The sequence below is a fragment of the Desmodus rotundus genome, chromosome 5 (genome assembly GCF_022682495.2).
Source record: "Desmodus rotundus isolate HL8 chromosome 5, HLdesRot8A.1, whole genome shotgun sequence".
NCBI lineage: Eukaryota > Metazoa > Chordata > Mammalia > Chiroptera > Phyllostomidae > Desmodus > Desmodus rotundus.
In genome coordinates, this window is record NC_071391.1 from 36,122,771 (window position 1) to 36,140,489 (window position 17,719).

Sequence of the window (17,719 nt, forward strand, 5' to 3'; positions counted from 1 at the left end):
ATATCTACTGTGATTTTTAATGCCCTTGAAACTTGCAGTGAGTGATAAGTCTGTAATAAGAAAATGCTGGTAAGCATATAAAAGTCTTCTTTGGGAATAGAGGGCTTTTTATTTTCATCCTGGTTAGACTCAGGTTCTTTGATAGAGTGATTGGTAGGATATAAAGTATTAAAGGCTGAGAACACTGTGTTAGTTTGTAGATGTGTTCAAACAAGTTCCCATTTATTCACAGGACACTTTAATATTCTAGAAGGATTCACATTCCTGCTCCCTTTTATGTTGTTTCTTACCTGACTTACATAAAAATATAATAAACTGGGTGTTATAACCATGAATTGTTTGGAAGAGAAGGGGCCCCAACATCACTCTACCCAACAGACTTTCTAAGGAGCTGGGGAGTTCAATGCATTGTTTGTGGAGTTCTGGAAACAGGGCTTATTTCAGAGGCTGGTGAGAGGAGTTTCTCTGTTGGGCAGTTTTGGGGGGTGGGAAAGGTGGGAGGGCAGGGCCCGCTTTGCGGGTGTGCAACCTGCAGACTCTCAGGGCTCCATGCTGTGGAATTCACAGCATCACCACCTTGAAATTCTTAACAAGTTTTGAGCAAGGCAACTGACATTTATATAAGACCTTGCAAATTTCCTATCTGGTGTATTAGAGGGTTTGTTTTGCACTGTGTACAGGGTTTGGAGCCACACAGACTGGGTTCAAGTTCTGTTATTCTCTAACTATTGACTGCCTCAGTTTCTTTATCTGTAAAACTGATAATATATTGTCTTCTCAAACTAGACATGAGAGCTAAAAGTATATGTCCAGTACGCAACAGGGCTGAAAGGTGGTGACAGACCCTGAGACATAATCAGCGGGATTTTTAACTATGTGTGCAGTATCCATAATTAAACGTATCACTATAACTTAATGTTAGGAACACTAGCCACCTGGGGCAAGCAGACATTGCCTGTGTGGTACAAAAGCTAATCCCAGGTGGGCTGGTTAAGAACACACCAAGCAAAGAATGTTTTCCTAAGGAGGACAGTCTAAGGCTGAGGGTCCCATCCATCAGGTACCAACCTTTTACTGCTATGACACATGGCAGACAATGTTCACCAGCACAACAGGGTCTCAGTTTCTCACAATTCGTATACACTTCCTTCTTTTCCAGAAACCTCTCAAGATAGCTAACACGTGAAACTGACATGATTATGAAGATGCCCTTGTTCTTGATCTAAATTATTTGCAAACTTTAGCATTTCAATCATTATGTGTAACAAAGGGTTTTCACCATTTCACACAACAGAACTTGACAAGCCAGCGTATCACAATTCCATGCTTGAGAACTAGAAATAAGGACCCCTAAGACCCCAAACGAGGGATTCCCCCGTACCCCCCATGACAAGTCAGAGACCAGGACCAATATGGACCCTCCATGACTTTGCAGGTGTACGTGGCTGTGCTGTAGCCTGAATGAGTGATACCAATTCTGAGTGAGGCACGACAGCCAGAATCAGAGAAACACTAAGTAGTTGGTCATATAGCCCTGTGATGAACAACATGCAATCTTAAACATCTGGTTAAACATATTTTCTTCCAAGAATGGAGAAAAGACTTTAAATCAAATTAATAAGAAACATAAGCTAGTTCCTGGGCATTTTTGGAATTTGGTACAAAGGATTCCTCAGGGGATTATAGTAGGAGTCAGGGCGACCTTTGTTGCATTCAATTTAGGGTTTGTGGGGGCTGGGAGGCCAGATGTTTGACTTCAAGGGGAAGCACCTCCATCAGCTGTGTTTACCCTCCTGTGTGGCTCAGGTCTCTCTCTGGGTGCATGCTCATCATGTGACATGGGCCTAGTGTCTCAGGAGACATGGGGCAGCCTCACAATGACCTGTGTTGTGAAATCACCACATTCCAAGAACAGTTTGCTCTTTCTTTATTTTCTCTTGAGTGCTTGTGGGCAGTGATGACCAAAGCTGGACCATCTCCTGTCCATGGGCAGCCTGTGAATGGCCATAGACACACTGCAGTTCTTCTCCCCAAATCCCCCATCAGAGCAACAGGCTATTTCTCCTCTGTCTCTCAGTGGTACGAGTGAGTATTGAGATAATGGTATGGCTCGTGGGCCCACATAACATGGCACATGGTCCCTAAAAGATGCTTCAGTCTCTAATGATTATGACTAATGACTGACTAATTTATCAGTCACCTCAAGACATAGTTGCAAGAGCATGTGCTGATATAAAAATGTTTGTTTTTGGAAATGGCAATTTTGGCTTAGACAACTTGGATGTCACTCCCCGACCCTCTTAAAAATCATAGTAAGCAAACCAGAGTCTACCAAATTGGCTCTCAGAAAACCAGAGATGTAGAGTCCCAACAATGTGGCCACAGCAGCTGCTTTTAGCACAGACTGAAGAAAACACAAATGCAATCACAGAACGACAACAAGATGGCCATTGGTGCCTCTGTCCTCAACCTAAATCAAACCTTCTAGACTCAGCAGATAGATTTTGCTTCCTATGGTACCAATTTTCCGGCATATTGTACTATAAATTTCAAGCTCCTGGGAAAGAAATCTAAAGAATACTTTGATTGCATTTCTGGTTTGGGATTATTCTGTGATTGTTTTTCTTACCTGTTGTCGAATTTCTTCTTCCATTTTTACTGGTGAGCCCAATTCTGCAACTTGTTTGACACCTTCACTTGCATATCCTCCGTACTCCCACAGCACGTAATTCTTGGAGTGGGATCCACCAATGATCGCAGACCAGTGATTGGCCCGGCCTAGGAAAGCCAATGAGGATACAGGTATCAGTGTGGCTGTGGCTAGAAGTCAAATCCTTTGAACAATGGGAAGGAGGTGTGATTGGACAATGACTCAACCAGATCCGGCTATGCTCCTGCTCAGGGTTAGGTCCTGTGCTATGCAGCGATGAACAAGACAGCCCCTATAAGCCAGTAAGTCTTGGGAATATGCAGACATGGCAACAGTAAAGGCCTGAACAGGACACAGAGGCAGCCCCGAATGATGACTTCTGCTTGGGAGGGTTTTCCGAGAAGGGGACAGCTGAGAGGATTTTAAAGACTGATCAGATTTGTTAAGACAGAATAGAGAGAACAGGCTATTTCTGGAGATGAAGAAACATTAAATAAGATTGTGTGTTTGGGGAACCATAAGTAATTTGGCATTACTGTGTCACAGACTGTCAAGGGAAGAGACAGGAAATGATGCCGGGGAGGTAGGAAGAAGCCTGCTCATGGATGGCTTTGTTCGGAATACTTCAGGAGTTTGCATGTCATTTGAAAGGGCCTGACACCGCTAAAGCGTCCCGAGTGGGGGAATGACATGATCACATTTGAATTGCAGATAAATCATCCAGGCAGCAGTGTAAAGAATGCATTAGAGGGAGCAAAATTGGAGCGCAGAGCTGGGGAGGTCAGCAAGGAGCAAAAGGTCAAGGGATTGCGTGTGAAATAGGCTTAGCAATTCTGGGGAATAAGCATTGTTGTCTTTAGCTGGCTTTTAAGTACCTCCCAGAATGGGAGGCAGGCAGGCTCGCCATGTGAGAGGATGGGAAGACATCTAAGATTTGAGGAAGTGACCAGTCCACTGTGGTTTGCTGAGGACCATGCAGGCTGATGATGGCTGTAGGGTACAGGTGGGAACTAATGGTTGACACAAGAGGAGAACAGAATAAGGTCTGAGTGGGACCAAGATAGATCTTAACCTGAAGATTTTTTAAAGTCTGAGGGAGAGGAAGGAGAGGAACAGAGTCAACCCCAGTGTGACACCGAGTTTGTTCTGCACCTGATGAATATAGACACATATATATGTTTTACTAAGTGACAAACAATTCATCATAAGGTTGGCTCAGTTCTCTACCCTTCTTTGGTTGGGTTTATAATGTCTCAAATTTAAGAACATTTTCAAGCATAGCAAAGAGGAAAACTTGAACTGGGTGGACTCAATTGACATTTGCCCAGAGTGGGCAGAACTCTCCACTCCATCCCACCATTTAGGAAAATGATAGTCAACAGGGCCTGGTCCTGTTTACATTTGCCACCTGCTACTCCATGGCCCCTGCTCCCAGGGGTATGTTAAGAGCATGGGCGCCAAGCCAGCCTCCTGGCCTGCTGAGGGCAGCCTTTCCCACCCCAGGCAGATGATATATCACCACGTGGGTCTGCCCAACTGCTTGTTCATTATTTCCCACACATCGGGGAAATGCAAACGTGTGTTCATCTGTCATGTCCCTAGAGAAGACAGATGGAGATGCTGCCAACTACTTCTCAAACTCACATCCTAGCTGTCATCTAAGCCAAGAGCACTGCTTGTGTAAGCAAGAGCTAGGAACTAAATGCTGACCTTTGGTTCATGATGTGAACCCAGGGAGGCCAGTTTCAGCATCTCTTGGTCCACTCATTCTGTTCCACCAGAATTCCCCCTTTGTTTCAGACCCATCCTACTTTGTACCTGAGTGGCTTAGCACATGCTGTTCCCTCTGTGCTTCCTTACTCTTGGCTTGGTCATCTCATTCCTCCTTCATGATTTACCCAGAAGCATCCTACGGCCACCCTAGACTGACTTAAGCCCTTGTCTTTGGTCTCCTCACAGCACAGATCACTTTTATAATCACTGTTATATGTCTGTTTTCTCACTAGACTATAAGCTCCCTGATGGAGCCTGTATGCAGCACTGTATTCCTAGTACCTAGCACTGTACCTGATGCATTGTGAGTGTTTAGTACATTTCCTGAAGCATGTCATCTAAACAATCCAGTGGAAAGATAGCAGTATATGTGCTCAGAGCATTTGGGAGCAGGCTTGTACAGATTGGATTCAACATGATTAAATTCAAGTCTCAGTCCAGCAGAGTTCCTGACACCTACTGAGCTAACACTAACACACTCAGCTATCCTGCATGTTCTTAAGAACAAACACCAACCAACAATGAAAAAGAAAGGCATTGGTCTTAGAGCCAGCAGACACGCATTCAAATCCTGCCATCATCTTTTCTAGCTTTGTAAACTTGGTTAAATTCCAATTACTTTATCTCCCCAAGTCTCAGCTTCCTCCTTTGTAATTCAGAAATGATAATGCCTACCTTATCAGCCTATTATAAGAATTAAATTTAATTGAAAAAATGAGATAATACGTGTGTAATCACTACTGGCAACACAATAGACACTCAATAATTACAGTTTCCTCCTTTCCTAGTTGTTAGGGAGACTATAAAAATGAGTAAAATATGAAACCTGTCTTTAATTCAGTATAGGAGATAAGAAATAGACAATGTGGAACAGGACAACAGAATAAGAACAAGCACAATCATAGGAGGATTAGGAGATGGGCCCAGATGGGCCTTTTTGGTTTATTCATTCAACATCCATTAAGTACGTGCCAAGCACAGTGGCTGGCCCTGGACACCGACAGGAATTAGATATGGTGCTTGCTCTGGAGAGACTCATAGTCTAGGGGCGGGGAAACAGATGCATAAGCAGATTACTTACAATTAAGCATGGTCAGGGTTATTACAGAAAAAGAACACAGAGCACAGGGGATGGAACAGCTAACTCCAAATTTCCCTAACATCCAAGCATTCGGTCTAAAGGCACAAATGCAGAGAAGCCAGGGCCTCATGAGTGGAATGCCTTTGTGGTTTCTTACCCTTGAATAAATGTCATTGCACCACTTCAATCTTCCAGTCAATACAGTTGTAAGTTTTGTACAATGGTCTTGCAACATACCACATTAATTCACATTTCAACACATTGGATGTCATGAACCACAGAGCAGTTATCTTCAGGGCACTAGACTAGTGTGAAGGACCAGACTATACTCTCCCTGGCAGGACAAGACAGGCACCATGGAAAACCAATTTGCAACATTAGACAGGGTGATGATTCAGGTGAGGAGCAGTCATTCAAGTGCAGAATGATACAGGGGACAAAAGCATGACCACCAAGAGCCAGAAGATCTGAGCTCCAGGCCTCCACTTGTGACCAGGAAATAGTCATTCAATCTCTCACAGCCTCCACTTACCTTTTTAAAAAAAAATTATTTTTCAGCCACCATTTACATTCAATACCATTCCATACCACTTTCAGATGTACAATAGCAAAGTGGCCAGAAAACCATGTACTCTACAGAGTGGTCCCTCCATTGCCCCAAGCACCCACCTGCCCCTATACCCAGTTATCTGGACGTTATTGACTATATGCCTTATTCTGCAGTCTGCATCTTTGTCCCTATTCTGCAACTACTGGTGTGTACTGGAAAAAGAGAGGATAATTACTGGGCTTGACTATCTCTCAGAGCGGTGCAAAATAATTGGACTGGTTTTGGAAAGAACTATAAAAACTTTAAAGAACTGCACAAAACAGAGGTCTCTGAATGGTTACAGACAGAAAGCACTATGGGAATCCACAAGAGGAATCTGGAAGGAGGTGGGGGAGCTGGGAAAATTTCCCATGGGAAGATCCTGCAATAGGAAAAGGATTCTATTGAAAAATAGACAAGAGGATTAAATGCCTATGAAGTGTTAGGTAGAATGCTTTCCTAGGTGTAAACCTCACTGCAATCTCATTCTCATCTTCGAGATGAGAACACTGAAGCCCAGAGATATTAAGGAACCTACCCAAGCTCACAGAACTAGTGACAGGCAAAGCTTGGGTTCAAACCCAGGTCTGCCTCATACCAGAAAACACACTCTTTTCCCTATATCCTACGGAACCAGAGAAGATCATTTGGTGAGTGGAGAGTTAGAAGGCAAACAAATAAGATAAAAAGAGAGAATCAGAGCCAGGTTGTAGAGGGTGCTGTGTCCGTTGTGGTAAATGGCATCGGCAAAAGGGGGAAACATCATGGGAGTTTCCTCCTGGGAAGAATGACAAGACAATAGCTACCTACTGACCTGATGCTATGTGCCAGACACTGTGCCCAGGGCTTGACCAACATTATCGCATTAAACACTAACCCCCCCCCAAAAAAAACCCCATTTTGAAACAGATGCTGTCATAACTTTCATTTTCCAGATGAGGAAACTTAGACTCACAGACGTTGAGCTCATCCATGACCACGGAAGCAGAGGCCGAAGGCACTGGCATTAAGTGGGGGCTGTCTGGTGCCAGCGCCCAGGTCTTCTCCACCAGCCCGCACCACGTCTCCGACGGGACCCACTCCTGAGGGCCCGGGGGAGGAGACCAAACAGAGAACCCAGCAACGTGTCTGCATGAGTTGTGTAAGGTCTGACTTAGGGTGGTGGAGAGAAAATGGGGACATGGGGGCAGAGGTGTGAGCTGGTAAGAGGGGAAGATGAGACAGTGTTTGGGAGGCAGTTTGGTGAAATAGTTAAAACTCTGATTTTGGGATCAGATTAACATGTATTCTAGTCTCAGTGCTCAAACTTTCTAGATTGAGTAAGTCAATTAGCTACTCTCAACCTCAGTTTCTTCTGTAAAGTAGAAATGTTGACATGACCACCCTCCTGTTGTTTTGAGGCTGATGTAATGAGTAGTGGCTGGCACACAAAACAGGCTTGATGCTAATAAATGTTAGCCCATCAGATTAAGTTGGAACAAGGCAGGGCAAACCCAGACAAGTCTTTGGATGGCATGGGAACCAAGCGGACTCTGATTGGGTGATTGGGTGGCTGTTTGACTTAAAACTGGTGTATAGAGATGAAGTGTCAGATGCAAGAACCTGAATTTGAAAATATGGTAGAGAGTTGTCTAAATGTGACTCAGTAATCTGGGGCCTACAGAATGAGGTGGTTAAACAGAATCCAGTAAACTTAGACAAAGAGAAATTTAGACCCGGTTCCACCATCCTCCAGGAAATAAGGGAGGAGAGAGAGGAAGCCTTACATGTTAGAAGGCCTGGGGATACGGAACCAGCTAAATGCTTGTGACCTTAAAGGAATACTCATGGAGGCTACTGCTGTGGTTCTTGGTGAAACACTGGGGCTTCAGTTTGGGGGGCAGGGGCAGAGGCACCAAGACTATCACCAGCACCTTCTGCTCTCAGGTACGGCCACAGCTATTGGGTTTAGCATTCCTCTCTCTGGTTCTGGCAGTGTTCAGTTGGCCTACACATATCAGGTCCAGACATTTACCTCCAGTAGCTTGGATGAGGCATAGATGGGAAAGAGGCAGGTGGAAAGCTGGGAGGAAGAAATGATCAGACATGTGAGTTTGAGATACTGACAGCCAACCAGGTGCATTGTCTAAAAGCCACTCCAGAGACATATATCCTGAATATATGTGTAGTAACCTTACTTCTGACATGTTTTCTGTTGTCATGGCTGGTGTTAAATTATCAGTGTTCACAACGATGCCTGAAAAGCCATAACTGATAAAAGAAGAACCGTGTCTGGCCTTTTTCTGGTGTGGGAGGAGGCATGCTGCAAGGTAGGTCGATTCTCTGAAGGGTTCCACATATGGCAGGTGTTCAGTGACAGCCCAGATTTCCTGCTTTGACAGTGGCTGTATTCCCCTGCCAATCCCAGTCCTGAAGAAAGCTACCCATTCATTTCTTTGACATCCATTTATAGCACTTCACTGGAGAATATTCTACAGCTTGGTGCTGGTTTGCTACAGCCTCCTGTTATCCAAACTCAGCCTCAACAAATGTTTTTGGGGGGTTGGGGGAGGGCTGGAATTTGCTATATTAGCAACACCAGAACTCCTCTAATCTCTGTCTTATCCTCCTCTCCCCCTTTTATCTCTTAGGAGATGACCTTGTCACTCACTAACTCTTCTGAAGACCAAGGTCGATCCATCCACAGACTCATCCATGCACCATGTGGCAGTGACCAATAGAAAAATGCTGTGGACCTGCCAGCTCTATTCATAAAAGTCATCTCGGATCTCACTTCCCTCTTGCCCTTGTTGTTCTCATCCTAGGCTCGGTTCCAGAATCTGCATGGTTTCTGACACTTCGGATTTGGCTACAGGACTTGGCTCCTCTGGGTTTGCCCCTGGGCGCTGCCAGGACACAGATTGTACTTGCTCTGAGGCTCTTCCTGCTCTTGGCTGCTTCAGAAACTCACTCTAACCAAGGCATTCTGATTTTCAGGATCTCATCCCTGTGTGGCCTCCTGGAAAAAGCCCTGTGTGGGGAAATATGTCAATTAGGCCAGAAATTCCTCAACCCAGTGCTCAACTACCCTTTTTTCCTTCCTCAGGTCTCAAAAGAAGTGTCATTTTCCATTCCAGGACAAACCCTTGCACTGATGCAATTGGTTATATTCTTTCGTTATTTCCTCTGAGGTCTCCAATAATAATATTCTATTCCATTAATTAGTTCATTGAATGAACATTTGCTAGGCATATACTGTGTGCTAACTCAGGGGTCAGCAAGCTATAGTTCCCTGCCTGTTCTTGTTCCAATAAAGGTTTTTATTTTACATATTATTTAGTACTGTTTGTGGCTGCTTTCATCCTGCAATGGCCGAGTCTAGTAGTAACAACAGAGAGACTGTCTGGCTGCAAACTCTAAAATATTTGCTATGTGGCCCCTTATAAAAAAAGTTTGATAGAACCTGTGCTACTCCAGAGATACTCTGAGAAGAGTCAGACTCAGTCCCTGTCCTTGAGATGTTCAGTTGGGAGGGTAGGGTGGAGGGCACGAATGATGGGTCATAATAGTTGATTACAAAAAACTGTGTGCAATGCCGCTTTAATAAGGCACACACAGAGTGATATGAGAGCACAAATAAGGAGACATTTAACCCTGACTAAACCAGAAAAGGCTTCCTGAAGGTGATGGTAGTTGAGCTACATTCTGAAAGATAAGTAGCAGTTAGCAAGGCATTTAAGGGATAGGAAGAAAGGTATTTTTGCAGAATGGCCAGTATGTGCTAAAGCAGAACATAACAAAAAGCAGAGGTACATGGAAAACCACCAGTAGGTCAAGTTGTGTGTGTGTGTGTGTGTGTGTGAGGAAGGGAGGACCATAATGAAGCCATTCAATCAGGCACATCATGAGGAGATATGAATGTCTTAACAGTAAGTTTTTATTTTATCTTGAAGGCAATGCAAAAAAGGGAAGAGAATACGATAGTCCTGTCTACAGACAACTCCCAAATCTATACGTGCTCACACAACTTCTGCTTCTCACTCCTCTGTTGTAAAAGGCACTAGACTACCCTCTGCATGTAATTATAAAACTGGGCGAAATATATGAAACACTAGCTTCCCAATGTTGGAAAACAGACAGCAAGGGACTGTGATCCCTGAACGAGGGAAACATAAGAGGTGAGCCCTAGATTTGTCCTGAAGCTCTCCTGGTTTGGGGTGTAGGGCGGTGTAGCACAGCAGAAGGTGGCATTCTGACTGAGCTGAGGAGGTGCAGGCAGAAACTGGAGGCTGCTGAGGTAGACAGGATTTACCAGTAAGAATGCCAGAGAGGAGGTAGCTGCGCAGAGAAGGAAGTCCGTAAATGTGCAGAGGCGTCCCCTTAAATCTTTGACCAAACACTGAGTTATACATGTGCACAGTGAGATGCTCGTTTCTCGGAGAGAATAGCTACTGGGAGGCTAAGAGATTCCGAAATTCACACAATGCTGGAGATGTAAGACTTCTAACCATCCACATTAGAGAGATCGTGCTGACCCCCAGACATTGAATTGAGACCCTAGAAAAGCCACAAGGTAGTAGAACTACTTTATCCCTAGAGTAATGCTACTCTAGGTTTACCTGACAAAGCCTAGAAAACAAGCCTTGAAAGCAAATCAAGTAGATCTACCAGCAAATTAACCATCTGCCAGGTCAAAACACCAACAAATCCAGATACTTAACAACATAGCATCTCCAAGGTCCCTCATACAATTAAAAATTGCTAATGTGGATAAGCACAAAAATATTGTCTATGACCATAAAAAGTCAATAAAGAGAGGTTCTAACAGAAATGTTAGAATTAGCATACCAGGACTTTAAAACACCTATTATCAATATGTTCAAGGACTTTTTTTTAAAGATTAACTTAATGAGTGAACAGATGGGGACTCTCTGCTGAAAACCAGAAATTATTTTTAAAAACCCAATGGAAATTCTAGAACTGACAAATATCATACCTGTATTAGGACGTAGCAAGGGAAAAGATCTGTAAACTGAAATATAGGGTGACAGAAACAATTCAAAATGAAACACAGAAAAAAGTGGAAAAACAAATTGGAGTTTCAGTGGCCTTTAGAACAACAGTAAGTAATTTAACACAGGGGTAATTGGAGTTCTAGGAGAGGATAGCGAAATTGAATTATAAAAATATTTAAAGAAACAATGCCTGAAATTTCCCCAATTTGATGAAAAATATCAATCTACAGATGCAAAAAGCTCAATAAACTCCAAACAGAATTTAAAAAGTTACACCTAGTCCTTGCCAGGTGGCTCTGTTGGTTGGAGTGCTGTCCCATGCACCAAAAGTATTTGAGTTCAGTTCCTGGTCAGGGCACATGCTTAGGTTGTGGGTTTGATCCCTGGTCAGGGCGAGTACAGGAGGCAACTGACTGACGTTTCTCTCTCTTCCCGCACCCCCCTCCCCCAGTCTCACTCTAAAATCAATAAAAAATATATCCTTGGGTGAAGATTTAAAGAAAATTATACCTATATACATTGTAACCAATTGATAATAACTAGATATAAAGAGAAAATCTTCAAACTGGTCAGAGGCAACAAAAGACAGATTACAGTCAGGAAAACAAAGGTAAAAATGACTGCTGGCTTCCAAACCTAGACCAACCAGAAAACAATGAAATGATCCTCTAGAATTCTAAAAGAAATAAAAGACTGTCACCATCCAATTCTATATCCTGCAAAAATACCTTTCAGAAATGAGGATGAAATAAAACACGTTTTCTGATAAATGAAAGCTGAGTGAATTTATCAGAAGTTCTTCAGGCTGATGGGACATGAAAACAGATGGGAACTCAGATCTACATGAAAGAATGGAGAGTACGGGAGATGGTAAATACCTGGGTAAAGTCCACCATTAATCTCTTTTTCATGGAATAGCTTTTCCCTTGAAGTAAAGAGGTTCAAATTTCCTCATTCTGGGTGAAAAAAATCTTCCGTCAATGCTCTCTTCCCACAAAGCCTACCTGTTCTCTTTCCTGCACCTCCAGGCTTTTCAGGGAAGTTAAGCTCACTTTTTTGTTTCCTCTCCTCGATCCTTTTCTGGAATCCTTGCCGCCCGATCCTGATCTGTGGACCTGCCAGCTCTCCTCTCCAAAGTCGTCGTGGTTTGCACTTATTTAGCCTTGAACCCACTTACACCACCGAGTTTTTGAAACAGTGACTTTTGCTCCACTTTATTCCCGTAGTTGGACAAATGCGGGGGGGCAATCAGGGGAAAATTACTGTATGCTTTATTTCCTTTTTAAAACAAAAGTGTACTTTAAATTTAATAAAATTCATCCATTTGAATGTACAGTTTAGTGAGGTTTGACACATGCATGCAATCACGTAACCACTACCACAATCAAGATATAGAATAGTTCTGTTACCTAAAATATTGCCATGTGTCCCTTTGGGGTCAACCTCATTCCTCTACCCCCAGCCCTTGGCAACCTCTGATCTGTTTTTGTCCCTACGGTTTTGCATTTTCTGGCATATGGTACAAATGGACTCATACAGGATGTAGCCTTTTGAGTCTGGCTTCTTCAACTTAACATAATACATTTGAGATTCACCCATGCTGTTTTATGTATCAGTTCATCCCTTTTTCAAATGTCTTGAAGGAGAAAAAAAGGAGATCTCTTCCTGATTTAAGGCCATCACCACATTCCTGTTTCCCCCATTTACTAGCTGTGTGACCTTGAACAAGCTACCTAGGTTTTCTTACCTGTGAAAAGAAAATAACAATTGTACCTACCTGCTATGGTTGTTATGGATATTACAGGAAGAAATCCATATGAAAACAGTACAGTTCCTGTTATATAATAAACATTAAATAAAGTTACTTTTAATGTTAACCTTCCATTTCTCCAAGGAAGGCAAGGATCAGGAGCAAACTGGAGCACGCACAGGACCCATCCTTTAGGGTAAAGCGAAATCCAGCAGGATAGTTGGATTTGCCAAGTGGTTTGGTCAGCTTAACTGTGGTTCAGGTGGCAGCCCGCTCCGGGTGTGTGTGGTGGGGGGATGGGTAATAGAAGCCCATCAGGTGGGTGGAGCAAGGGGTGAGAGAATGGCAGCAGAATGAGTCCTGTACAGACTGGAGCGGCCAGTAGGGCCCCTGTCACAAGCTTGCAGTTAGGCCAGATTCTACCTTCTGGAGTCAGGGTGAGACACTGAAAAGAGGCTGAGAGGGAAGCAGTGGCCAAACCTGCCTCTCTGTTATGAGACCTGGGGCATGTGGCAGAGCATCTTGAGCCTGGAGACACTGCAGGAGCCCAGAGATGAACCCCAAAGGACCCAGGGTGTGGATCAGGGCTGAAGGGTCTTTAACCATGGTCTGACTCACCTAGGAATTGCCCTAGAAACTGGGAAATAATAATAACAACAGCTAGTGAGCCTCTAGCTGTTTTTTATATTGTTATTTATTTAATCCTCAAACAAGGCCATTGAACAGATTAGGAAATTAAAGCACAGAAAGTTTAAGTGACTTGCTCAGTTCCCTACCTGCTAAGTGGCAGAGCCAGGATTGGGACCCAGGCAGGCTCACTCTAGAGAAGCTCTGTCTAAGTGAACTTTTCTGTGAAGATGGAGGTGTTTCATATTCCACTGTCCAATACGGTAGCCCCTTGCTTTATATGGCTATTGAGTACCTGGAGTGACAAGAGGCCAGTGTGACCGAGGAACTTAATTTAAAATTTTATTTCAATCAATTTAAATTTAAATAGCCAGATGTGTCTAGTGGCTATCATATGGGACAGCACAGCTCTGGAATCTGGGGTAGATCTGAGTACTGCTCAACGTAAGCACCAGCTGTGCAGGTGACCCCTCCCGGGAAGTGGAGATAGAAGAAGATGAACCCTACTGGGGACTGGGAGTCTCATAGTGGTGAGTGAATCACACGTGGCAGGTAGACAGTATGTAGGACGAGCTCACTCTTGAACTAAGATTTGGCCTGTGGCAGTTGCATTCGGTGCTTTGTATCACGCACCCTCTATCTACCTCTCCCTTCAGCCACAACGATGGTAGGCAGGTAGGCAGGTGTGAGTGCACACGCATCCTGTCAGTCAGGGTGCACTTCAAGTGTGCTGTGCTTCTTTCCATTTATGGCCTCATGGCCTTCTCTGAAGCTTTGAGGCTCAGTTGGCCTACAAGCAAGTGCCTGGGAGTGCAGGGAAGTTTGTGCTCCTGGAGACAATCTGCAGCCTGTGGAGGGGTGGGTACTGGTGGACAAGTCTGGGAAGCAGATAATTCTATTCTGTATACTTTCCAGAAGTACACTGATGCCAATGCACTCTTAGGTTGATTCCTCCTCCCCCCCTTCCATTCTTCCCCAATTCCTTCCCTCCTGCTTCCTGGGTTATCTTCTACATAAAGTGTCCGCACCAAAGTCCTTGCCTCTGGCTCTGCCTTTGGGGAAATTGAAACAGGCTCATTCAAGTAAAATCATGTGTTTGGGCCCAGAGACCCATAAAATAACAGTCTGGAGATTAGATGAGAGACAGCTGGGGCTGCTCCTCCTGTTTCTGTAAGCAGCATGGTCTTATAGAATACAGATGACCCTTCAGCATCCCTCTACCCAAAGCTATGGACCATGCCTTCATTGTCATTGTCATCATCATCATCATTGTTGCCATTGTTATCATTATCATCACAACCACTAAAATTTATTGAACACATTCCCTGCATCATGCACTTTGCAGGTATTTGCTAGCATCCTTCTGCTCTCACAATGGTTATCCTAGGTGGCCAGTTACCACCCCATGTGACGGAAGAGGAAACTGAGCTGCTAGTAAATGGCAGAGCCATTTATAGTCAGATCTGCCAAGGCCGTGCCCTTTCTACTCCATTGGAATCCAGAGCTTGAACTAAGTCCAGATATAGTTAGAAGGTCATTCTTATGTCACACATGGCTGTCACCAGAATCCGCTCTTGGGGTGGGTATACCAGAGGAATAAATGGAATCATGCCTATGCAGAGCCCCTGACAACACTGCAGGCATTGGCTCTTGACATCATAAATCTCAGCCTTCCTCAAACTCAGCCTTTCCAACCCAATTTTTTCTGAACTTCTGGCTGTGATTTATTTAGACATCTCTAAAGCCTAGTCAACCAAGTGATTCTCATCTTAGAGGCAAAGAACATTATCTCAGCCACCCCAGACTCCCATGTCTGTTGCTATTACGGAGGCTGGTTAAAAGTTCATCCTGTACTGATAAGGGGCACTGGGGTTGTGTTTCTAGAAAGAGGAACTTTATTTCAGTGTCCTTCCAAGCTGACTTTTCCACATAAACATTGTTAAATATGGGAGAGAGGCTATATTCCTGGACACCTTCCAAATGTGTAATACACTATTAACATCTGAATTTGAAACCCCAGGGAAGAAACTGCAGCTCTTTGGATGATAAATTCTAGCAATGTTTATCTAATTTTAAAAATCTAAGAGCTTGTATTTAAAAACTTAGCAGGAGCAGTAAATAACTTTGCTTTGTTTTTAAGAATCTAACAAAAAAATAAAATGGACTTCTCCCATGACCATTCGTTCATGTTTTCAGGTTTGAATCTTAACTGCCAGCTATGCCCTGTATATAGTAAGCCAAAATGCTCTTCTGGCATTTAAAAAGTTTTTAGGCAGCAGTGAGAAGAGGTAGTGAGGAATAGGAATTACTGAGCACATACTTGTTTCAGGTGCTTCATATGCATCCTCTAATTTACTTTCAGTAGCACTTCATTGATGAGAAAACCGAGGCTGGTGGAAAATCTGCAACTTACCAACGGGCACATTGCCCATGAGTGGTTGAACCAGGACTTGGACTGTGATTTCATTGTCTTTGGGAAGACTTTTTGTTCTGCCAGTGAGAGAGAAGCTAGAGGCTCTGTGGAAAGCTTGTTAAGTTAATAATAGAAGCAAAGTCTATTTAACCAAGTCTACATATAGGATGAAAGAGGAGGCTGAGGTAAAAAAAATTCCACCTCAAAGCTGAAGGTAAAAGTGAAGATAGGAGTACAATTTCTTTCATGACCATAGATGCAGAAACCTCAATCAAAATATTGGCAAACCTTACATCCAGCTATTTAGAAAAAGCACACCACCATATCACAACTGTGTAGTGTTCATTCCAGAGATATAAGGGCGGTTTAAGATTCAAAATTGAATCAATGTAGTTTATCACATTAACAGAAAAAAATTATATGAATATCTTCACAGATACAGAAGAAGCATTTGATTATATTCAATATCTATTCATGATTTTAAAAAATCCCAGCAAACTAAGAATAGAAGGGAACTTTCTATTTTCTTTATCTGATAAAAAATCTACAAAAGAAGTTATAGAAAAAAATCATACTTAATAATAAAATATTAAAAGCTTTCCACAGTTACTGCTAAAATAAAATGCTTTCCCCACAAGATCAGGAACAAGGCAAGAATGCCCACTATCACTGTTTCTATTCAACATTGTATTGCAGGTTCTAGCTGGCACAACAACCCAAGAAAGAGAAATAGAGGGCATAAGGGTTGGAAAGGAACTGTTGGTAAGATATAATTGTGCCTGTGAGAAATTCCAAAATAATCTATATATAAACAAATAGAATTAATAAGTGCATTTAGCAAAGTCTGTGGATCCTAAGTCAATATACAAGAATTAATTTAATTTCTATATACAATAACAAATAAATCAAATTAGTAAGTAAAAACTTATTTACAATAGCATAAGATACATATTTTAAAGAATAAATCTTGTGAAAAATGAACAAGATTTCATAAAAAGCTATAAAACATTACTGAGTGAACTTAGAGTAAATCTTAATAAATGAGGTAATATAACAGATTTGTTGATTAAAAATGTCAATGATGTAAAGTTATCAAATCTCTCCTAATTTTTCCATAAATTCAACAAAAACCCAATAAAATACTAGCAGATTTTTAAATAATAAAAATTGATATCATAATTCTAAAATTCATGCAGAAATGCAAAGAACCAAGAATAGCAAAAATAATATTGAAGAAGAACAAAGTTAGAGAACTAACATTCCCAGTTATGAAGAATAAACAAATAAACCAATGAAACAGAAAGACAGGATACAGAGTCCATAAACAGACCCACAGATACACAGTAACTTGATAAATAACAAAGGTGACGCTAATGCAGAAAAGAAAGGATAAGCCTTCTAGTCAATAAGTCTGGGGGGCAAAAAAAGCATCTTGACCCCTGCCTTCAACCATACAAGAATACAATTACAGATCAACTCAACATCTACATATGAAAGGGAAAGACAGTGAAGCTTTTAGATGAGAATATAGAACAAAGTCTTCATGACTTGGAGGTAGGCAAAAGATTTTTAAATGAGAAGCAAAAAGTGTTAACCATAAAGAAAAAAGATGATATGGGTTACATTAAAATTAAAACCTTTTGTTCATCAAAGATTAGGAGTAATATACTCCCAGTCAAGATGGAGGTGTAAGTAGACACATTTTGCCTCCTCATGCAGCCATAAAAAGAATTATAACTAAATTTCAAAACAAATAACAGCCAGGACTATCAAAAATTGCAGTGTATGGAAGTCTGACGACCAAGGATTTAAAGGAGCCACATTCATCCAGACAGGTAGGAG

The 17,719-nt window shown here is 42.4% G+C and overlaps 1 protein-coding gene across 1 annotated transcript in view; it reads right to left on the reverse strand.

Annotated features, from left to right (window-relative positions):
* SPON1 (spondin 1) overlaps nt 1-17,719 on the reverse strand; it is a 259,314-nt gene that overhangs the window by 102,384 nt on the left and 139,211 nt on the right. The window contains exon 6 of the mRNA XM_024558840.4: nt 2,630-2,778. Within this exon, the coding sequence (XP_024414608.1) occupies nt 2,630-2,778 (149 nt within the window). The remainder of the gene's footprint in view (nt 1-2,629; nt 2,779-17,719) is intronic.